This window comes from Ptychodera flava, chromosome 19 (assembly GCF_041260155.1).
Source record: "Ptychodera flava strain L36383 chromosome 19, AS_Pfla_20210202, whole genome shotgun sequence".
Taxonomy (NCBI): domain Eukaryota; kingdom Metazoa; phylum Hemichordata; class Enteropneusta; family Ptychoderidae; genus Ptychodera; species Ptychodera flava.
The window spans coordinates 20,905,353-20,930,209 of record NC_091946.1 but is presented as its reverse complement, the minus strand read 5'-3'; the positions used below and the strand labels follow the sequence as shown (position 1 = coordinate 20,930,209).

At 36.7% G+C, this 24,857-nt stretch overlaps 2 protein-coding genes across 5 annotated transcripts in view; one reads left to right on the top strand and one right to left on the bottom strand.

Annotated features, from left to right (window-relative positions):
• Positions 1-7,024, top strand: part of LOC139118885 (Na(+)/H(+) exchanger beta-like) — a 125,992-nt gene extending 118,968 nt beyond the window's left edge. For all 4 annotated transcript variants that reach the window (XM_070682441.1, XM_070682442.1, XM_070682439.1 and 1 more), the window contains exon 20: positions 2,158-7,024. In XM_070682441.1, coding sequence (XP_070538542.1) covers positions 2,158-2,583 — 426 coding nt within the window. In that variant the 3' untranslated portion in view covers positions 2,584-7,024. The remainder of the gene's footprint in view (positions 1-2,157) is intronic.
• Positions 7,025-12,367: 5,343 nt separating this feature from the next.
• The window catches only part of LOC139118884 (heme-binding protein 1-like), a 13,410-nt gene continuing 920 nt past the window's right edge, over positions 12,368-24,857 (bottom strand). Inside the window, exons 2-5 of the mRNA XM_070682438.1 lie at positions 22,052-22,148; positions 17,627-17,759; positions 13,817-14,003; positions 12,368-12,720 (exon numbers count right to left, since the gene is read on the bottom strand). Coding sequence (XP_070538539.1) covers positions 12,552-12,720; positions 13,817-14,003; positions 17,627-17,759; positions 22,052-22,135 — 573 coding nt within the window. The 5' untranslated portion in view covers positions 22,136-22,148 and the 3' untranslated portion in view covers positions 12,368-12,551. The remainder of the gene's footprint in view (positions 12,721-13,816; positions 14,004-17,626; positions 17,760-22,051; positions 22,149-24,857) is intronic.

Here is a 24,857-nt window from a genome sequence, read left to right as displayed (position 1 = left end):
TGCCTTTTTGGTCAAAAAATTTTTCTCCTAAAACTTCTGATCTGGTAGCTTTGATATCTAGTGTACAGGTTCCTAGGGTTTATGTTAAAATTAGATATATTCAAAATTGGGATGAAATCTGCAACTTTGTATTTTGGGGGCATTTTTCTCATTTTTGGTAAAAAAATTTGTTTCTCAAAATTTATCAGTCTGATTGCTTTGATATTAAGTAAACCGATTCTTAGGGTTTTTGTTAATAAGATATATTGAAATTAAGTTGAAGTCTGGAATTTTGAATTTTTTGGGGCAACTTTGCGGAACTGTCAGTTTTACTGGGATATCTTTCATTTTGTATTTTTAAGATTTTTTTTGGTAATTTTATACCTACTGGAACTAAGAGTATATAATGTGGTGATTTAGTAAGCATTTGATATGGTAAACTGTATTTGGTGTTGAAATGCGGTAAAAAAATCCTGGCAGATTTTGAAAAAATTCCAAACAAATGCCAATAAAAAATTCAGCCAGAGAAGGTTTGACAAAAGAAAGGTGGGAGAGTGGGGAAAAAAGAATGTACAATGGATCGGATAAAAAAGATAATGTACCTCATCGATCTTCCAGACACCACCCCTTATCAAATGGTCCACCCCGATGTATTTTTGTGCGCAATTAACCATGCAGTGTATTTTAGGGCACACAGTCCATGTAGCCAACAATGACATGCAAATGATATGCGGTAAAGGTCTCTAATAACTTTCAGCTGGTTGCTCACTTTCTACTATTTTTATAGTATTTTGTACAAAGGCACAGACTTATTCTACCTTCAACTTAAAACTGATAGTGATTTTGTAGCTCTTTCTTTGCTATTTTTCATAGTTTTTCCTAGCCGGTAACAGACACTTCGTGTTCGTGTCGGCTACATGGACGATCTGCCTATTTTAGTTTAAGATGTCAAGTTAGGTAAGGATTTGAAAGGAATAGTCAAGTTCACCACAGTTTAACTTTATCTCTTGTGTCATCATCCTTGTGTAATTGGTTAAGTTTGTAAGTTGTTCCAGATGTGGATGCACCAGCTGTTCTGGAAGAAAACAATGGTTACTTTTCCCTGTAGAGTTTCTGAGTTGATGATTGTATGTTGAAATTTCTCCATGTATCTGGTGTATGGGCAAAGTGTAAACATTGGTTGCATGTTATGTATTTCAGTCTATGTCAAATATTGTAAATGAAAAATCAAGAACAGTTTACTGAGTGCTTGTAATATTTGTCAATACTATACTGCCTTGCAGATTGATTGTCTTAAAGATTATCACAGAAGTAGAAAAGGAAAAGCAACTAATCAAATTGCTGTTACAGTAACATATTCACTCTCAGTGCCTGTATAGGCCTATACTTAATTATTTTATCATTACATTCAGCTTTTGTTATATCTTTATCACTCTCCATGGGCCAAGGCACACTTGGGGTCAATGTCATCACTCTGTGCCAGTCTGTGTATGTCAGTCTGTCTGTATATGTATGTCCATGTTTCATACAATTGTTGACTTGTTTTGATAACTGTATGGGAGCGAACAGTGATGTTGTCACTATTTTTTATTTGCTGCAATCAAATTACATTGTGTTGATTTTCTTGTGTGTGTTTTTCAGCTGCTTAGACGCGTACCTTTTCCCATTTTGAGTGGACGCAAAACAAAGAATTTAATTACTTTGGCCTAATTCAAAACCACTATTGCATTTTATATTATCGCTTTGAGACAGCAAAGCTTGTGAAAAACAGTAACTTTTTAGGTCTAATTGAAATCAGGATATTGTTAAATTCATGATAACTTTATCTATGGGCAAAATTAAAATTTGATTGCATACCTACATTTGAACAATCATAGACCCTGGAGCAAGAAGAATCAAGTCATTAAAAACGTTACCATTAAAAAGATTCCTGAACACGTTGAAAGTTTGAAACTGATTCCCTGTAAACAAGGAAAACTTACAGCTTGAAATTTCCATGCAAGTAGAGAACAAAAATGTCACATTTTTTACATTTAGTTATTTTTCCCCTGCCAATTCTGACTGATTAAGTCATCTGATAAAGAAAGGTGAAGCCCCTACATGATAGTATGTTGTCAGCAAAAGTATTTTGGAAATAGTAATGTGGAAATGTTGTTGTGTTTTTTTTATCAATCGAAGATGCGGCAGAATAAATTTGACCGTAACGCTATCCATGATGACCATCAAGACCTACATCATTACATGCAACACCGCAGTAAGCAGCTCATGAAGCAAATTTCAATTTCCAAAACCATCGCAAAAACCCGAGACAGCAGGACAGCATCTCCAGCCCTCGGTATGTCCTCGCGCAACAATCAACCTGATGACAGTGTAAATGTTCAACTTGAAGAACTGGAAGACGAAAGTGAGAAACCAACTGAGACTGACCCCCTGATAGGGGCAAATGGTGAGGCGGGTGTCAATTCATCCCCACCACACAAAGAAACTGATGAAGGTGTTAACATACCCATCGAAGAGTTGCATGATGATAGTGAGAGACCAACAGAAAATGACCCTCTCGTTATGGTGACTGGAGAAGCAGATGTTAGTGAAACCAAATTTTGAGACAGATCAGGCTGGCCCCCTTCATTAGCACCAAACTGGGTCCCAACTACCTCCAATGCTAGAATCAAAGTTCAGTTATTTTCAAGTGTATTTCAATGTCAGAGTGGAAAGTCACTCTCCAACCCTCGTATCCTTTTTAGATTGAAAAGAGCAATGTCTTTTGACTGAAAAGTACCAAAGAATCTTGTGAGAAAAGTTATTCCCATAGAGGGCATACCATTCAAGCATACCTGAAGAGTAATGGACCCAGATGCTTCTGTGACAAATAGAAGCACATCCCTTCATAACAGTGATGGTTTGTGTTTTGGGTCTGCATGATTGCAGATACTCTCAAGCCACACCCTTTAATCCAGGGAAGTATTTAGTGAAACTTTGCACTCTGCACTATGCAAGCCTGAGCTTTGAGGCAAACTTAGTTCAATTTCTCTGTGCTTTCAAACCATATGTTACATCACATATAAAGAATATTCATTGGCAGTTAGGAACATGTGTCATCTTAAGCTTACGTGATAATATATTGTTAACCCATGCCATATACTCTCTGTTTTGGTTTGATATATCCGTTGGTGAGAAGTCCCACCTAAAACCAGGGGGCCAGGGGTGGAATATTTCAGAACCAGCACCAATTCTCTTTCCCAAAGCTCATTTTAAATGCACTAGCCTAATTTTGGGGATACATATGTTTAAGCAAGTAGCATTCTGCCATTTTATTGATTTTGAAACTTGTACACAAATTCTGTGCAACTGATAATGATAAATGATTTTAATCTACTATGAAGCAACGTCTATGTTTGAATATTTGCCGGCTCAAACATGTTAAGGTAGTCCGCACCTTGAAATTGAAAGACTTGAGCCTTGTCCAAACCTCTCCTAGGGAAACCCTTTACCCTTTCAAAATAAAAAATAAAAATCTGGGGCCACCTTCCAAAATTTACTTCTGGAGAAATTATCCAACATTTACCCACACTTGAAATTCAAAGTGGCTGCCGTACCTGTGTTCACTATTTTGGGAGAACAAAAAAATTTTGATTTTCCCAAAAAGTGAGCTTGTGAAAAGATTATTTAGTCTATGAGTGTCAAAATTAGCCTCCATAAGTGTTACACCAAAACTGTACGGAAAAAGTTTCAGAGTACATGAATCTGTGCCCAAGGTAAAGTTTCAGAGTACATGAAGCTGTGCCTGAGGTGCATTCAACCTTAACTTGCTGATATCAACCTCCTTATATTAGCCCACAGTTCGATTAGATACCAAAACTGATCAGCTATCGTAGGGATCATCAACAGAAGTGATACCTCATGCAAGATTCTCCAGATACAAAATTAATTTCAAAAGCAAATTGATGCAAGAGCTCTCAGCTCAGCCTGTATTTCATAGGAAACCAGCTAGAGTTCTAAATATAGTCTCAGGCTAATAGTATACCGTATGTAATTTACGTAATGTAAGTTCTCTCTTCCAAGTGTATAATTAAGTTGGTTTTGTGTTTTAAATTTCTAATTGTATCATTGTCTAAGAAATCTACCAGTAGAGGATAACATAATTTAGTGTCTTAAATACACAGGCTATCCATGTGGTCCTCAGAACTCCAAATTCTAACAACAAAGATTCTTTTATGGTCAAATTTTCTCCAAGCAAATATGATAATTTCAAGCCCAGCATGTTGCTTTCATTATAAAATATATGTTGCTAACATCTGTCAATGGCAGGTACATTAAGCTTTAATTATCATATATCACTCGCAGTCTTTTACCATCGGAAATCAGAGGATTTAAAATTTCAAATAAATTTGGATGGTCATATACCAGCCAAGCAGGTGAACACTTTACATTTGAGAATGATATTTTCAAGCTTTTAAATGTATTCTGAGCTTATGTAAATAATATTTTAAGAACTTTTTTCTCATTATTTACAAATTCATTCCATATTGACAGAGAAGCTGAATAACATTATCAGGTAAATGTTTTTTCCCCTTTTGGTGCTGGCTTTCCTGCCAGTACTCTCAATCCATTGGTTAAATATTCCAGATTATTTATGTTGGCTCTGATATACAACAATGGCAGGGATTGTTTTTTGTACAACAGGTAAAGAGTTGTCAGGTTACCTACCAGTAGAATTACTAAGCAGACACATGAACACTTATACTCTCTTTTGACTAGTTCTTTTGTCATGCAGAAAAGTCTAGTACATATTTTACTCACAATAGTTTTAATTGTAAAGTAATAGTGAATGTATTTACAGGCACCGCTTTCGCTTTTCAGAATATATTTTTAGCCACAAATAGTTCATTTCTTTGTACAGCAGAAATCATTGAATCTGGCTATTTTGATGTCTAGGATATTGTAAAGCTGCATTGGAATTGCCACACCCATCACTACCTTCCTGATAAGCTGGGACTGGCTGACATTAGAAATACTCTGTTTCACAGCAGGGCTCACCTTTCTTGTACACTGACACTCAGGGATAAGACTTAAAGCATTAGATCATGTACACATTCAGCATGTACCAATACAAGGTAATTACCAGTAGGGAAATTCAATTGAAGGCATAAAAATTAAGGTGCCTTACAAAATAATGGCTGAAGTAAGGCATGAACTAATATGTTTGTTTAAAGACAGCCGGCGGCCAGTCTAGGCCAAGCTGAAAATTACTCATTACTATGACAGTGGTAATTTCAAGTAAGCCTCAGAATGTCTTTTCCATTGAAAAGGAAGTTGCCGTTAAATTTGCAATACATAAAAACAATGTTCTTGAATGCAAATTTTCCAATCTGCACAGCTGTGTTGAAAAGTTGGACCAAGGACTATTTTGGAATCCATCAAGTTATTTGTGATAAAATTGCTTGGGCGTTCCCGGTTACTATTTCAGTATCCACTGAATGCATTCGTTGACAGCAATTTGCACGCAACATGAGACAGCCCATGAATGCATTACAGAAATTGGCTTCCTGTACCATCAACTGGATCAGGTCGATTCTCTTTGTCATTGAGCTGGGCAGGAAGGCAAAGTAGATTTGTTTTGATAAACATTATCACCTGTTGACATGTTGATTGACATGTATGAGCTCAAGGAAAATGTTCAAGCATAGTAAATATGGCTGTCAGATATCATACTTCCTCGAGAACCTTTGAATAATGATCATTCAGTGTTACAAGTTTTGTTTTTCTCATGATCTGTTCAGTGTATCTGCTTCAGTCTGAACCCCCAAGATGTAATGTCAAGTTTGTCCATAGCATAGGATACATAACTTAAAAATAGCTAGAGACTTTCCCCATTAAATTTTAAGAGAGTCAGCGTGTCGAAGCCGGTCAATGCTCTCAATATTGTAAATGCAGTGGAAGTAACACTGACAGGCTTAAATGAAACATACTCGTCTCAAAAAAAAACAAACAGGAAACTGACCATTAGATTCTTAGCGTTGGTGGGCAGAAAGGAAAAGTTACATTACTGATGGCTGAAAAAACAACAAATTGTGCAAAAAGGGTGTGCAAGCCCTTCAAATACTGACCAAAGGAAATTTCAAATACACGACTTTGACATGTCATAGTGATCATCCCCTGAACAAGATCTGACAATCATGCCATATTTGCCTATGTTCATAGCTGCTTGATTCTCAGCTCACTCCCTTCACGTACCGTGTACTCAGATAGCGCACCAGTGCGTTCATTTTCATTTCAATACTTGTTATCACAGATAAATTCTGCTTGAAGCATTTTATAGCACGTATGATGTTTTTGCTGCACTATTTTGAAAGAAGGTATCTTATGCATTGTTTTTAAGTCCCTTTTCTGTTTAATATAAAAATATTTATGACAAAATTTATTTAAGAATTTCATCATTATTAGAGTACTTTAGAGTTTAGGGCAACCCTTTGTCAGGTATAACATGTAAATTGAAGTTTTTACACCTAAGCAAAATGCAAAATGTCTAAAGATAAGCTGGGGGCAGACATTTATGATATGCTATGGAAAGTTTAGCACATTTTTACATCTGCATTTGCTTAAAGTTACATGGTTATTCATCCCCATTGAAACGACAGCTGGTAAATAATCAGCGTTGTATGTTAGTAGCACAATGCAGTTGCTGAAAGTTTTATGCAACATACGTTAATAAGTATCCTTTAAGTATGCACAATTAAATTGCAATGGCACATTATCAACCAAAAATAACGCATCAGCATCTTATGATAGGAGTACGATGTAATTATTCAAATTTATGCAAAGTATGTTAATTTGTATCCTTTAAGTATGCATGGTAATGGCTCGTATTCAATGGTGAATATTAGCACACTGAAAATCATGTACTGTTCCAGTGCGTGTACCACTTTTACAAGAATTGAAAGACATGTTCGTTTCAAAGTCATGATGTATTGTTGACAAAGATAAAACATTTTGTAAAAAAGACAATATCTTAAATGAATAAACATTGGTGTCTATGGATATATCATTTCCTGTCTCGTGCTAGATTGTCTACAATGTGTGGAGGGGTGGCATTCAGAAAAATGTAACAACTTAGCCCGGTTGTTGCACCATTGTATTTAGCGTAATTATTTGCCAGGGTGGTTCTGTCTGTTGCCTCTCTGCTAGGTGACAGGATGCCGTATGTTGTGAGTTTGAACTCGACTGAAAACTAGCCGTATATTATATTGTAAGAATCAGATAGTTACATTGATACATGCAGACATATGTCCCAACAGACCTACTAACTGAAGCTAAGAATGCCTACTTGGAGCAGTAAATTTACACATGTTACTTAAGAATATGTTATGTGTGGGGCATACGTTTCTGCATGAAATGTGCATGGCTTGAATTTCTCTAGTCTGTAGCTCAATTAACTAAAGCTGTGTAATTTGCATGTAAAATGTTACGTCATATAGTATGGCAAAATAACAGACCATTGAGCAAAAAGCCAATGTGCCAGAACTTGCCTCCTCTCAGCGATGCCAAATTACGTTAACTCAAACTACTCGTGTATTAGTGCACACTCAGTTCACATACTCAAAAAAATAGCCTGAAATGTATGAATGATTCCTGTTTGGAGATACTACTCTAGCTAAAGTTTTTGATAAGAAAAAAAACGTCTACAGTTTTAACAGTTAACAAGGGGACATGCCGTCTTCATGTTATTACTCTGTTATGATACATCAATAGCACAATTGCAGTGTTAAACTGAAATGAATAAATATATTCCGAACACATTATGGAAACTTATTTCAAAATGTTGCGGTAGAAGGGTATACATATAGACTCTTTAATGCTGCAATAGAACGCAAGGCCAGGATTATCAACAGTTTAGCCTGTGTTGCGCTTTTTTATGAATTAACACCCCACCACCACCCCATTTAGACTTAATTCAAAAATCTAACAACACATTTATGTAATGATTGCATTGACAAAGGAAAACATATTCAAGAAACGCTTACTTTTTAACACCCGATCTAATCCAGATCCCTGGCTTTTCGAACCGATGTTAAAAGCCCGAGACAGCATTATCAGAAAGGAGCTTATGGCTGCTTGGACAGTATTGCAGAGTTTTAGTATTCACTAAAGCTTCTTGTGAGCAAAAGCATTTATCTACAATTATGATTTCTCCTTTAAGGTATCGGTTGCGCCTTGAAAAGCGCACTTAAGCCTCGACGCTCGAATAATTTGACTTTTTGCACACTAAAAACTAACAGGCTATATCTCAACCAACCTCAAGCCATTCATGTAATAGGAATGTGAGCTGTGGAATTAGAGAAAAATTGCAACGATTCCAACAAAATAGCGTGTAACTTATTGAAGATAATTGCATCTATATAACATTTTAATGCATTTTAAGTAACTCATATTTACAAAGTAACATGACTTATGATATAAGAAGTAAATAATTCATATACTTAATTCATTTTACACTTCAATGAACACTGTATTGCTCCATTATCTTTAATGCACTTGTGCCTATACTTTGCCAGGAAACCATTTAGTTGTGGTTCGTGTTTACATGTACGTACCAATTTGTGAAAGTTACTGTTGATATGTTTGGCTTGGTACGGTTCACATTTGTATTCATTTGACGTAGTCTTATCCTTATAGCTGATCCTGAAAGAGATTTCTACATTCAAAGAAGGTTACTTTTCAAAAAGGTTATTGTATCTCAGAACACCAAAGTTTGTCAGATTTTTAAAATGTTCTTTATTAAAGGCGATGAAAACAATGAATTCAGAAATCACTTCATCATAACAACCTTTGCCAAATCTATTACTTTTGTCAAACTTAGGAAGACAGGGTTTTTTGTGAAGTGCTTCTCTTGAAAATGACCTTCCTTTATAGGGATCGGTCAGAAAAGGATGAACATGAAAAAGTTGTAAAAAATGTCTTTTTAATAGAGCTACTTCATTATCAACAGGTATTTAGCTTTGCAGCATCAATTCTAAAACAACACAGATTGCTTGACAACTAAACACTGTCAAAAATTTCGACATCAACGCCACTTTGTAAATGCTATTTCATGATTTGTAGACATTTAACTCGCCCCAGCCATCAAGGGTCTTGACTTTTGTCTTTAATCGGTCAGAGCTGAAGATGAGCGTTAGCCAGGATAAGAATTTAGTTAAGCAAGGATACAATTCTGTGGAAATAAATCTTCATATTTTGCTCCTAACGAAGAACACGTATCGTGTTACATGGAAATGTTCTTTGAGTAATTAAAATGACTGACATTACCCCTAGGATTTATAGCAAAGAAAGAAACCTAGGTTTGGAGCTTATGATGGAGTAAGTTTTACTGTCTGCTTTACTGGTATAAACAACGACACTGTAAAGTGATATGACTGTTTGTGTAAGAGTCATTGCACTTGAAAGACCATGAGGTTACGATATTGCAATGTAATTGTTTCAAATTATGCAAAGTACGTTCATTACACTCCTTTAAGTATGCACTTTTAAATTGTTATGGCTTGCGAAAATCATGCACTGTTCTAATGCTTTAAACATTAATTCAAGAATGGATAGACATGTTTGTTTGAAAGTCATGATGTATTGTTGATAAAGATGGAACCTCATTTTGTAAAAAAAAAAGACAAGAATATCTTAAATGGATGAACATTTATCCCTATGATGATATTATTTCGCTGTCTTTTGCAAGATTGTTGTTATATTGTAAGAATCAGATTGTTACGTCGATATATGTAGAGACACATGTCTCCACAGACCTACTGGCTGAAGTTAGGAACGCTTGCTAGGAATAGTACACATTGGAATGTAGGACATGTTCTGTGGGTGACATACGTTACTGCATGAGGTGTAGACACAAATGAGCATGACATGAATTTTTCTAGTCTGCAGTTCAACTTAGAACTGTTTAGTTTGCATGTACAATGTGACTTCATACATCATAGCAAAACAAGGGACCCTTGAGCAAACGATCAACGCGGCAGAATGATCTTACCTCCTCTCAGCCATGCCAAATAACATAAACTACTCGTGTATTTGTGCACGCTCAGTTCACACACTCAAAAATACCCTAGATGGTGTGGATGATTTCCTGTTTGGCTAAAGTTTCTGATAATGAAAGACGTACACAGTTTTAACAGTCACCGAGTGGACATGCCATCTGCCTGTTAGTACTCTTTTATGATACATCATTAGCATAATTGCAGTGTTAAACCAAAATGAATAAATATGTTCCCAACACACTATGGGAACTGATTTCAAAATTTGGCAGAACAGGAGGGTATACATGTAGATTCTTTATACTGCAATAGAAAGCAAGGCTTGGATAACCAAACGTTTAGTCTGTGTTGCCGCATTGCCAACCATGCATTTAGCACGCCTTTTTGGTGAATTAATCCCCCGGTTTAGACTTAATCCAAAAAGCTAGCGAATATTTATATAACGATTGCAATTTCAAAGGCAAACATAAGAAATACCACATAAACTTCTTAACTCCCTGGTTGATCGAGATCCATGGCCTTTTTGAGCCGGGCTTTTAAACCTTTACACATTATAGCCAGGAAAGACTTATCGCAGCTGGGACAGTATTGCAGAGTTTTAACATTCACTAAAGCTTTTTGTGAGCAGAAGTATTTATCTACAACTATAGTTTCTCCTTTGAGGTATCGGTCGCACCATGAAATCACACTTAAGCCTCGAAGCTTGAATAATTGGACTTTTTACAAACTATGAAATAACAGGTTATATCGCAACCAACCTCAAGCCAGTCATGTAATTGGAATGTGAGCAGTGAAATTCAAGAAAAATTGCAATGATTCCAACAAAAGTTAATGTGGATATGTTCGGCTTGGTGCGGTTCACATTTGTATTCATTTGACGTAGTCTTATCCTTTAGCTGATCCTGAAAGAGATTTCTACATTCAAAGAAACCTACTTTCCAAAAAGGTCACGTGTATTTCACAACACCCAAGGGTTGTCAGATTTATTAAAAGCTTTTTTTTAAAGACAATGAAAACCATGAATGCAGAAATCAGAAAGCTAGGGTAGACAGGATTTTGTTATGCGTAGTGTTTCTCATGAAAATATCCTTCCTTTACAGGGATCGGTCAGAGAGGGATGCGACATGGAAAAGTTGTGAAAAAACGTCTTTTTTATAGGGATAGGGCTTCTCTGTTATTAACGGGTATGTAGTTTTGCAGCATCAATGCACAGAAACACAGATGTTTTGCCAATTAAACGCTGTCAAAAATATCCAACATCAACGCCATTTTTAAATGATATTTTAGAATGATTGACATTTAACTCATCCTAGCCATCGAGGGTGTATTTTATCGGCCAGACCTTAAGAAGAGGGTTAGTCAGTATAAGAATCAAGAAGGATACCCCTCTATGAAAATAAATTTCATATTTTGCTCTAAACGAGGAAGACGTGCTGTGTTACATGGAAATGGTCCTGGGACAATTAAAATGACTTTGCATGATCCCTAGGATTTACAGTCACGACTTTAGAAACCTAGGTTTTAGAACTTATGATGGAGTAAGTTTTACCGTCTGCTTTACTGAAGTAAACATCGACATTGTGATAATGACTGTTTGGGTGAAATGAGCAATTGCACTTTAACACCATGAGGTTACGACAGTGCACGTCATAACACGATGGGATGGGTCGTAAAAATACGTTTTTACAGTGTCAGCCCGAACTGTGTTATCGTTGGCCTGTAGCTACCCGCTCCATATCTCCGTATAGAATTTCAAAGGAAACGGCCCATCTATGTTTTATTGCGCGCCCTAATCACCTCTACCAGTTATTACTACCGATGGAGGTGATCGACGGATTAACGATTACGTCCACGTTGCTACCGATCGCCAAAGCGGACTGTCGGTCTGAATAAACTGGTGAGCAGCACAGGGCTCGAAAATTGTATCAATAAAATCACAGAGAGAATAAAAGAACTTGCATGGCCCTTTACTTTATCTTTTTAAGCGTAAAGTTCTTTGAATTAACAATGTTTTAAATTTTTAATAACAGCGCTTTATGTCAGTGCTTGTTAAGGCTCTTGGATTATCTAGCTGTACGCAATATTGTGTACCGATATCATCCTGCTGCTTGCCATTGACTTGATTTAATAATATGCAGGAAATAATGCGCCTTGGGATTGCAAACTTAAGAAACCACACTGCCTGTACAGCTGTAGTATTCTGAATGCAAAATGAGAATTACGTCGAAACTGCTAAAACAATAAATCTGGCCAAGCAACTTATTATTTTTCTGTCTGCCATTTTATGTGTCACCAATTTCGACCTTATGAACTATTAGCGAGATGGAGCTTTAGGCACACACTTAAACGATTCGGCGTTATAATATTGAATTTTAAATTTATTGCCGAACATTTATCATATTAATCACTTAGTTCAATGCTCGCTCGACTCTGTGATCTTCGATTCTCATAAACATGGTCCGCCCTTCGGGATAAAAACGTCGAGAAACAACATTATTTTTGCAAATGTTGACATGTTTAGGTCAGGGATGGCACAGGGGCTCACTCTTTCACAAGCCAGACTTCATTCCTTCGCCCTGTCAGCTTCATAGGGCTGTCGTAAGCACAGAAATAGTACACGTCCTTGGCAAACGTCTTGTCCCCTAACGATTCTTTCAGCTTTTGGATCTCGCTTTTGATCTCTTTATCATAAGCGAATCCGCCAAAGGTTCTGAGTGAGAGAGAGAGAGAGAGAGAGAGAGAGAGAGAGAGAGAGAGAGAGAGAGAGAGTATTGATTGTCAGAGCTTTTAAACAAGTCTGTAGGAAATACGTATTTGTAAACCATGTAATCACCACGATCGGAAATGTAGTTGTTGAATAATTGCATGTGCATAGTATAATTGGATTATACAATTATCCTAATAGAGGCAAACATTATCCATAACCTAATGCGATTTCCAATTTAAAAATGATCTAAATACTGAACATTGACTGTCAGAAGTCACTACAGTTAGTTAGGTAATCGATTATACAAAGCCGATCACTTGAATGACTCGATCGAAAAGTTATTATTCCGTCAATGAGGGGAGACCTGGTCAGAGAATGGCAAGACTGAAGATCAGCGGGCACAAAGAAATTCTGTCTGAATGGTAAGTAACCTAGCTTTAAGGATTAGGTTTAGGGGTTTGACTGGGAGTTATTTACTTAGAGTCCCTAACGTTATCACTTCTAGTTGGCAAACATATGTGTGTCCACTGATCTTTGGTCGTCCCCTTAGAATATATCAAATGTTAAAAATGATAGCTTTTGAGGCAAAAAACACACTTGTTGAAATACAAAAACAAGTTGGCTCAGAACCAAGTTGATTTTGTAATACTTTGAAATATTTTGCCCCTGGAGACAGTATACCTTTAACGTAGTGTAGCTTTAGTTCCAAAAAGATGAGATGAGGAAATATTTTTGACAATGTGATGTTCTCGGCATTATTTCGATGCAAGACTTAATATGTTGCTGTTATTTCATGTCCTCTCCCAATCCTGTAGCTTATGGGAGCGTGAAAACATCAAAGAGGGCACCAACTGTGACCCAAAATGTAATATCACTGATCTCTAAGTGTTATGCTAGTACTCTTACGTTGTTGTTAAAACTTTCATAAAGCAAGTAATATAAATATTGACATAAGATAATATGTAACAAATTTTAGGCCAGTAATCTTCTGTAATTAATCAGTATTTACATATTTGGTTGATTATTTCATATTGGGGTAATACACTTTCTGTCGACTGTGTGTTTTCTAATACTGTTCCGTTTAGCAAGATTCCTTTACCTTACGTAAACAACGCGTTCTGGTGTACTCCTGATTTTGATTGCATCGTCTTTTGGCTGTGGTGTATTCGTGTGGTGTTTTTCTGGCAGCAGGAATGATACGACAAAATCCATTTTCATCTCTGTGAGGTCCTCTATTTCCGGGAAGATGTCAATGCAGACCGGCACAGTCATGTTGATATTCACCTCTGGAAATGGTATAAGTGTGGGAGATGCATTAAAAGAATTCGGTCAGCATTTATCGTTGAAGCAAATTATTCTATATATACATTACAGACGATGCAAGAACTGTACCGCCGAAACTTTATGGCACACTGATGATCCGTACAAGTAGACGCAGTAACTAGGTTTCTTTTACCATATATATGCATATTTGTACTCAGTAGCTTACACACCATGAATTCTTAATCTCGAAAGCAATGGTTTTGGAAATGTTGATATGCATTTTGCAATTGTATAGGATCTATACACAGCTTCGGCCAACCTGAAGGGACCCAGTAACTGCGGATAGGTTGAAGTAAATATTTGCGAGTTCACATGCAATATAGGAGACATGGGGAGGGAGTGAAAGAGATAGGCCAAAGAAAATGAGGAGGGAGGGATATGCATGACAGCAATGTTAGTTCCTTATAAAAGGAAACAGTCTTCGGAACTGCGCCTGTGCTAGGTTCTTGTTCACAAACATGTATTTCGTGCACTATATCTAGATGCACCTCATCATCATAGCTGCAACATTTGAATTATACAATTATGACAGACATGTTTTAACTTTCATCAGTCACCATCGTACCTTGGATACAGTGTTTATATTGGTCGTATGGGTCCCATACGACCTTTGAGCGCAGTTCCCGCGACTGTATCCCTTTAGGGAGCGTTCAGTCATTACGGCCGGGGGTGGGCTGGCAAAGTCCGGGGGGATCACCTTAAATTTGAAAACTGCAGGGGGGGGGGGGTCATGTATTTTTCAAACTGCGCAGGAGGGGGGGGGTCACTTAATTTTCATAAGTATCCATCCTGTCAAAATGTAGCTTTAGTGTTCAGTGATATTCTGGGAGATAAACTATGATTCGCTGCATGATTTCATTCTCTGAAGTTATTTAACTGTAAAACAAAGTATAATTATCTGTCACATGAACATCTTGACTAGGCAACTCTGAGGCTTGTCTTGAATTGCTTTGAAGGATTGGCATTTGACGAACTAGACACATTGTCTAAATCGAGGTGTTGCAGACACTGTCAGCTGTAATTATCAGCTGAGCAGTAGTTCAAGTCGACCAAAGAGAAATCAATTCTGCCAAAGTTGAAACATTGTCTTGCAGCAGGTCAGCTGTAATCAAGACAACTACACCTGAAAGCAAGGGATAAGACTTGGCAAGTTCTTGGACATATGTGGTGGTGGTGTTTAGACTATGTCAGACCGTCTGCTGGACAATGTTTCAACTTTAGAGTTGATTCCTTTATGATCGACTCATGTTACTGTTTTGCTGTTAATTGCAACCGACAGTGTTGGCAACACTTCGATTTAGACAATATGTCTAGTTCGTCTAATGCCAATGCTTCAAAGCAAATCACTGTATTGTAAATCGAGCTCACTGAGGGCAATGAATAATTCCTATTACTTAAATATTAGAGATATAGCGAGTTTTGACAGGGAAATTATTTAACAGTTACCTGTAGACTACTAGTACCATGAAGAGTAAAATTATACTTTTAGGTGAAATTCCAATGATTTAATTGTTGTCAACATCATGAGCTTTCAAATACCCTATTTGAATCAAGTCCATTTGTATCAATTATCATCACCTGTAACAGCACAAATTAATTTAGTTTAGCATTGTAAAAAAATATATTCATAGTTTTCTCATAGATTCCCATGTACAGTAAATCTACATTTCGGTGAAATTCCAAAATCCAATTTCTGGCAAACACATCCATTTAACCACCCTAGTCTAATCAGGTACATTAATATTAATAATCGAGAGTGTATTAGGTTTATCTATTTTTGTATTGGAAAGAAACTGTTCATAGTTTCCTCATAGACTCCCATGTATAGTGGATGAACGTTTACAGTGAAATTCCAAAATGAGATTTCTTGTACACATAATATGCACCTTTAACCATCATATTCTAATCAAGTACAATTATGTTTATTATTGAACGTCTGTATATGCACAAGTATAGCAAGTTTTTCATTGGAAAAAAATTATTCACAATTTTATCATAGACTCCCATGTATAGTGGATGAACATTTCTGGTGAAATTCTAAAGTCAAATTTTTTGTCCACATACCAGTTGTAACAACCGTATTTAAATTAAGTACATTTATGTCAATTGTCAAATATCTAGAAATGCATAGATATAGTTTTGTATTGAAAAAGTATTACATAATTTTCTCATAGATTACCATGTATAGTGAATCAACATTATCAACAGATGACTATCAATTAAATCCAAATATCACAATTTTGCACACACACGCTTGCGCAAAAATATTGCGTTCCACCTTTAATTTCTCTGCAATCCCTTTGAGGGGTAATTTCAAAATCCAATTCCTTTGAGGTAGCTAAATACCTTTTAGACACTTCAGATTTTTATTTTTTCTCAATTGAACACGTCCCAAACCCCAATAAAGTATACATTTTCTGAAAGCTCTGATATAGAGCTATCCGACCAAGCACAGTACACGGTCATTATTTGCATAAGAGTCACGTGACAAGCGTTTTGCTGAAGCTTCAAAAAACCGGTTTTTCCCGCCTTATGCAAACACGCTGCAAGATTTCCGGTTAGAATTTCTTCATTGACAAGCCTTGACAATATCCTTCAAAACCATGTCTGCGATTTTTTCCCGGAGGCTCCATTCAAATTATATGGCGTGATAATTAAAATTCCTTGAAAAGCACCATCATCTAACACCTTTAAGAGCGCATAAAAAAAAAAAAACAAAGCATATAAAGAAAATCGCAGAAAATGTATACTTTATTGGGGTTTGGGACGTGTTCAATTGAGAAAAAATAAAAATCTGAAAGTGTCTAAAAGGTATGTAGCTACCTAAGGGTAATTTCAGAATTTATAGCAAGTCAGAAGGGGAAATTTGAACATAAGCACCTTGTGAGTTTGTAAGGAAGGTCATTTGAAAAAATCTGAGAATCTCTTTTTTTTTATTCTATCGCCCCCCCCCTCCGGAGGTGTTTGTGTGAGCAGCTTTACTCAAGCAATGTTAGGGGGGGTCATGAAATTTTTGTCATCTTAAAAGGGGATCATCAATTTTTTGGGTGCAATGGGCAGGGGGATTCACCTATTTTGACTGATGCGCAGAAAGAATTTTCCGGCCCACCCCGGCCATAATAACTGAACGCTCCCTTAACCCTTCGGTATATCCACTTGTTGATCACCAAACAGTTCAGAATCCTCAGAATTTAAACATAAAGTCTGACTTCATTAATGTTTGAAAGTGATAAGAAAAGTATAACGAACGGGAGGTAATGTAAATGTGTGTTATACCTTTTGGTATTACCTTGAAATCAACAGCTAATCGTAAAGTACAGTTGCTATTATGTTTAATTATTATTCAACAATTGATCGATTGATTGGTTGATTTACAGTCACTTTACTTTGACTATTTTGCAAAAAAATACGGTAAATAACTTTAAAATATGAATATGCCAACCACGCTAGATGAAGTTACGTCTGCACGAATGATAGATAAATTTATTTCAGTGCTATCAGGTTTTATCTTGTGGGAACTTCTAGGCCTATGATGATGAGTGTCTAGCGTGAACTTTTGATGTATAACCTTCGAAGAATGACTTACTCTTATCATTGCCGGAAGCTAGATAAGCAAATAATTTCTTCCAGCCTTCTACACTCGCGTCCTTATAGCTTGCTGCGCCTTTGATTTCAATAGAGGCAAATTTGGTCTCAGCGTAGCGCCTCTCTTCGTAATCCTGCGAGGCAGAACAAGAACAACTTTGATTTTATTGTTTATTCATTGATGCATCATAAAGGACAGTCGTCCTCCAGGCACACACACAATTGCTCTTCAGCATCTAGTTAGTACATAAAATACCTTCAGTGGAGTAAAATTGGTATTCCTATGATTTCTCTTTGCGCGCATTCTATTTCGATTCGTTGGGTTCTTCCAGGGCACAAGATGACATTGTGGTCTATCTTTGTCAAATGACCGATGTGACGACCCTTGTCCCTTCATGTATGCAGCTCTCCGTTTCTATCTACCATGCTATTTATCAAATATTATGACATTTCCCTGTCAAATCATTATTGTATATGTTACTGATTTACACTTTATTTTATTATGTCTTTTATGGCATTGTGCTACTGCGTTTAATTGCAAAAAGTCACTTTGAAGAAAGATTGGGTTATATATTTTCTATTCAGCAAGGTCCATACATCAACGTAATCAATTACTAAAAGTGTTAAGGTATAAATCATTCCATAAAGTCGTCAAAATCAGTTACTAACAGTCTTTAGATGTAAGACATTGAATAAAACCGTCACATATTTAATGGAACCATTTCGAACAAATATACCTGTCACACTATTGTCACTTTTAAAAGAAAGTCACGGACAAAGCGGCAATTAAATGACCTGAAACGATATCAATCTTCAGTAATTTGTCGTCAATCTTAGGATGTGAAGTTTAGACAGGACTCTTTCATGTATCATATTATTTGCACCACCTGATAACGTACACTTTCAATTACCTTTTAAGACATGAACTAATTTGTATAACTGCCATTGTTAACACCATATAATGGACTACAATCTTTTGCATTACACGCTTGTTTCAGCTACAGTAAAGTTTTGTCATATTCTTCGTCAATCTAGACTAGCTGCGTCGACTGTTTTTTTCCAGATTCGTATATTTAAAAGCGATATTTAAAAACTACAGTGCGGTAAAAACGTCGGGACATGTTGAAGGGCCAACGATTATATCTTTTGGTCATTTACGTAATATTTGAGTATTGTATGATTGTTGCGATTCTTGTTCTACTTAAAGCATGTTAGGACACCCAATATTTAGCTTGTTAACACAACACCTGCAGGTGTAAAATACAATTTTATTTCTTATATTTGAATTCTAGTCCGGACAAGAATTCACTTGCAAACATTAACAATGCTGTTTACACATGTACGGGCTGAGTTGACAAGCTGAATACTGTGTATCTCAACATGCTTTGGGGAATAGGACAAGAAACATTGGCATTATAAACAAAAATAGTGGGGGGGACTCAAAAAGTTGTAGCTACGGGCGTTAAACATGTGTCGGATCAAAACCACACACCTACAATTCTGAGCAGTGAGCTTGATATCGTCATTTTGCTGCACGCGACCAGAGCTACCGCATTTAATATTCCTGTTTATGCTATTTAGTCCCCACGGACACCGTCCGGGGGGACTTATAGGTTTGGTCATGTCCGTGCGTCCGTCCGTGCGTCCGTCCGTTCACACAGATATCTCGGAGACGCCTGAAGCGATTTCGTTCAAACTTGGTACAAGGATAGTACCCTACCTCATACAGATGCACGTCGATTTGTTTCACAATGCGATCAAATTTGGCCGTGTTAGAGGACTTTTAGTTTTCACCTCCATAGACTCCCATGTATAAGGCAGTCCATAGACTCCCATGTATAAGGCAGTCCATAGACTCCCATGTATAAGGAAGTCCATAGACTCCCATGTATAAGGCAGTCCATAGACTCCCATGTATAAGGCTAAGAAAAATAAAAATTTAGTTTCTCATCGTATTCATATTGCAAAAAGGATGCAGTGACACAGTTTTTAGTCCCCACAGATACAGTCCAGGGGGCTTATAGATTGGGTCATGTCCGTCCATGAGTCCATCCGTTCACGCAGATATCTCAGACACTTTGACAAAATGTCACGTGACCTTGGTGACCTTTGACCTCAAATATACATATTTGTGCATAACTCAGTAACCACAAGTGCTACACCCTTCATATATGGTATGATGGGACAGCTTATGACGCCACATATTGTACCTCATTAATTATGCGCATATCTAATTTTGAGCAAGCCAATAGAGCTAGATGTATGATTTTTGGTATATAGGGATAACTTATCAAGACAATTTTTTTTACAAAATGTCACGTTACGTCGGTGACCTTTGACCTCAAATATACATATTTGTCCATAACGAAGGAACCACAAGTGCTACACCCTTCATATTTGGTATGATGGGACACCTTATGACGCCACATATTGTACCTCATTAATTATGTGCATATCTAATTTTGAGCAAGCCAATAGAGCTAGATGTATGATTTTGGTATATAGGGATAGACTATAGGAGAGAAATTATTTGACAAAATGTCATGTGACCTCGATAACCTTTTACCTAGAATACACGATTATGTCAATAAATAAGTAACCACAAGTGCTATGTCCTTTATATTTAGTAGGATGGGAGACCTTATGACAACACATGCTTCACCTCATTATTTATGCACATATCTAATTCTGGGCTAGCTAATAGAGCTTTAGGTCTGAATTTTGGCATATATGGATTAATTAGCAATACAATTTTTTTTTCAAAATGTCACGTGACCTTTATGACCTTTGACTTGATTATGCATATATATGCATAACTCAGTAACCACAAGTTCTTTACGCTTCAATTTTGATAGGATAATAGACCTTAAGATGTCACATCTTGTAACTCATTTATTATGCCACTATGTATTTCTTGGCTGGCCAATACAGCTATAGGTCTGATCTTTTTTCCCGATTTAGAACCATAACTTAGACATGCCTCTTGTTTCAAATTGGGAACAATGACATAGACCTATGTGTCCATAGATCTGAACTTATACATTACAGTGATACTTCTTAATGACCACATTTCCCTGCCCCATCAAGACTATACTCCTATTACAAGTGGGGACTATGTCATTTTCATGTCTTGTTTTATGTTAATACTTGGATCTTGTGAGATCGGAAAACACAAATTAAAACAATGCCATCGTATCATTTTAAAAGAAACCCAGGATGAAATGAACCTGTAATTTTTCGACCTTGGAGAAATCTTTCACGGGTTCTGTGAATCAATAATTCTGTGCCCTTCTTGACATTTCTACGTAACAACTATTTTGTAACTTTCAAAGTGTGTATAGGTTATTCCCGTACTTCTGTATCTATCATTATTCATGTGTAAACATATAAATATCCAATGATGACACTATAGGTTTATTTGCAGTTATCAAAAATTATCTTACCACCAAAATTAAGATGTCTAAATAGAATGCTTGGTTTAGTGAACTTCAAGGTATACAGTCACCTGTAATCTAAATATGCCCATATATGGTCAAAGGGGCGTTCCCTGGTATTCAAAATGCCAATGTGAGGGCGCTGTTTTTAAAAAGCGGCCACCCGCTTAAATCTGTGATTGGTTAGATTTTCTCTTTCCATGGTAACTATGGCAAAATTGAAACAGGTGACAGTATACCTTTAAGATAGTACACGCCTTGATAGCGAAAAATTTCATCTTTTACCTTAACTTTCCTCAATAAAACTACAAACTATCCACTTACGGTCACCTTGCAAAGTTTGGTACTAGAGAAACAAATTACCTAACATTTACCGATAATTGAAATTCAAAATGGCCGCCATCCTGTGTTAATCTTTTGTGGAAAATAAAATTTTCGATTTTCTAAAAAATGAAGTGAAACATGCTATTTATTCCAGGAGCTTCAAAGTCTGCCATCGAGGGGCTTTTTACAATAATGATGTTGATGTTACGATAGAATGTGCCTCTGGGATGGGTCATTGAATAATCAAATTGTTAAAATACTTTTTCTGGTGTGCTACTTTTGTGGAGTTCTTTTGAAGTCTGTAAAGAACATGAATTTCACTTTCATGTTGTTTTTAAACATCCGAAAAGTCATCTTCCCTCCCCTTATAATTATCATAATGAGGTCATTTCTTATTTTAAATATCGGTAAACATCAGGGAATCTGTCTCTCTTATACCAATATTTGCACAGTGACTCCGGTTTTTTAATTTTTGATTATGCAATAGAATAGTATAATTTCAGGTAAGTTAAAGTTTAGGGAAAAGTATAACACCCCCTATTCAGGCCTATGTTACATTTTAAATGAAGTCCCATTGTTATGTGTCAACATTCAGACGTCAAGAACACTTTTCCCATTTCTTCATTGTCAAAATCGTGTTGTCATAGCAGCCTGAAATCTTAACCCACCTCAAATGTATTGATAACCGTGTACTTTAATTCTTCCGGTTTGCCTGAAAACATCCTCTGCGCCATTACTCGGATAAAATCCATGTTGATTTTCTTTCTGTCGAGAAAAGAGGGTCGTTTTTATACGCAGTTTATTCAATCCATCATCCAACAGACGAATGCTCAATTATAGGATGAAGGTAGCCAATTGAGCAATGAGGAGTAATGTGCCTTGCCAAAGCGCACAACACCGTATTAGAGTATGTTCCCAACTCCTGACTTATCGGGTCTCGAACTCACCATCCTCTGATGGTGAGACCGGTACCCTAATCACTCTTCAACGGTGCCTCCCAGTTAAAAGGTATACAGTCACCTGTAATCTAAATATGCCCATATATGGTCAAAGGGGCGTTCCTTAGTATTCAAAATGCCAATGTGAGGGCGCTGTTTTTTAAAGCGGGCACCCGCTTAAAATCTGTGATTGGTTAGATTTTCTCTTTCCATGGTAACTGTTGCAAAATCGGAACAGGTGACAGCATACCTTTAATATACGGTCTTATTTCGCTTCTGGTCATTAACACAGTCACGGTCGACTTTCCGTGATTTCAGTATTTTAAAAGGTTGTTAAAAACCCGGTATATGTATTTTAAATATCCAAGATGACCTTTAAAGAATATGCATTTTAAATACTTTTATGTGCAGTGTACCACTCGATTGCAGATAACGATCATTTTCTCATATGTCATTTAAAGAGGAAAATATCCAGGTTTGACGACGCCCATAATCCTATTTGAGTTCTCCCATAGATAAAATCGGACCACATGAACTTTTTGTGTTTTTCTTTTGCATTAGTACGTATTCACAGCATTGTGAATTCACCAGAGGTCATAAGAATTCAGGCTTTCTGCCATACGGTGCAAAACGTACTCTAACAGTTACAGAGCCACGCTATGACTTAAGATTTTCGGTTTTAAATGAAGCCATCCAAAATTGTGTACTCTCTGATTCTAACAGACCGAGGTTCCATATTTTGACTTGAGTCCCGTTTAACCGCGATGGCTAAATGAGAGGAGAGATTCCATTGATAATACCTGGGTTGTCGACTTCAATTCGCTGTCTGACTCAAAAACATTAAGTCTATCGTTTTTACACCGTATTCGTATAGCTTCAAAGAGAAAACATTCTATTTATATAGTCGAATTCAATTGTTTACCAAGGACACGAGACAATGTGATGTGCTGTTTAATGCCAGACCACTGTTGTCGCTATCATTCCTATATGATAACGAGATTTACGCACTGACGGTGTTATGTAATGACGCATGCGCTCCTCATTATTCAGACTTCACGGTTGACAGAAATTACGTTGTTTACAGAGTTGCAGACATACCGTACTTATTTGATATAGGTGAATGTTCTGCGTCTCTTTTTAAATGACAAGATGCAACATATTAGCAGGAGAAAGTTTTGCACATAAAGTATATTTTGTGTTGTTCGCTGTCGCTCATCGAGGAGATGGTCCTTCGAGGTTTTTTTGTTATGCTTGCACTGTTTTCGGTGCCTTTGATGTGCTTTTTGTTGATGCATGCTCTCACACATCAGCAGTAAGAACTCTGCCCCTGCTCCTGATACGATTGTAAATAAAGCTTAGCGTTTCTGATGGATGCCAGTTCAGTCGGAGATTGATATCTTAAGGTTAACAATTCGTGTATGAAAACAATTGACCAGGTAAAAGTATGCGTAGATTATGATATCACTGCAGTGATTTGGTAGATTATGATATTGCGGCATTGATTTATTTTGATGAGACTACGATGTTGGCAAAAGTGATAATCCGGAGGTGAATGTTCCAAGGGTCATGCTCACAATTATAAACGACGTTTTATCACCCTTTCATTGTCTGGAAGCTTCAGTTCAACCTGTCGGCATTATGATCGAACAGTGTAGTCGCTTGACTGTTGCGTATGTATCTATAAAAAGACCAGGAGCTGGGTCTGTTGTGCAAATATCTGCATTGTATGAACCGTTTTATTTCTCCTTTGCAATGCACAAAGCTTCCATGTTGCATCGTACTCATGCAGAATTTGCCGCCTCGCCAAGCCACTCTGAGGGTTTCGCGGTCATCGCACTGTTAAAACGCGATCACACGGTTATCAATACGTTAACGAGTTTTGTAAGCTGGGCCACGGCCATGATCACTCCACAAAAAAACCGTTCGTGGCTGGACACTCAAACTTCAGGCAAGTTATTATTCATGAAAAACTGAGCTCTCTCGGCCACCGATACTAAACGTCAGACACACACGCGGATATATATATATATATATATATATATATATATATATATATGTGTGTGTGTGTGTGTGTGTGTGTGTGTGTGTGTGTGTGTGTGTGCATTTTTGTTGATTTGATTAGCAAACAATATTATTTATGTATATGTATATATATATATATATATATTGTTTGCTAATCAAATCAACAAAAACGCACACACACATATGTATATATATATATATATATATATATATATATATATATATATATATATATATATATATATATATATATATATATCTTCAAATACAAAATAATAATATATGTTCATGTATCCTGCAATCCCTAGATAGATATATTTTTCCCATAGACAGGGATGACAGTTATTTTGAGTTTCAAGAGTAGGTAAATGATAAGTAACATGTTTTGCCGGTACAGTGTTTGCACAGCCTTACCCCCTATTTTCATTCTCGATGTTGAAAGAATGTGGTTACGTTTACTTGAGGAAAGTTTTAGCAAAAAGCAAAAAATCATTTCAAAGACGCGAACGACCTT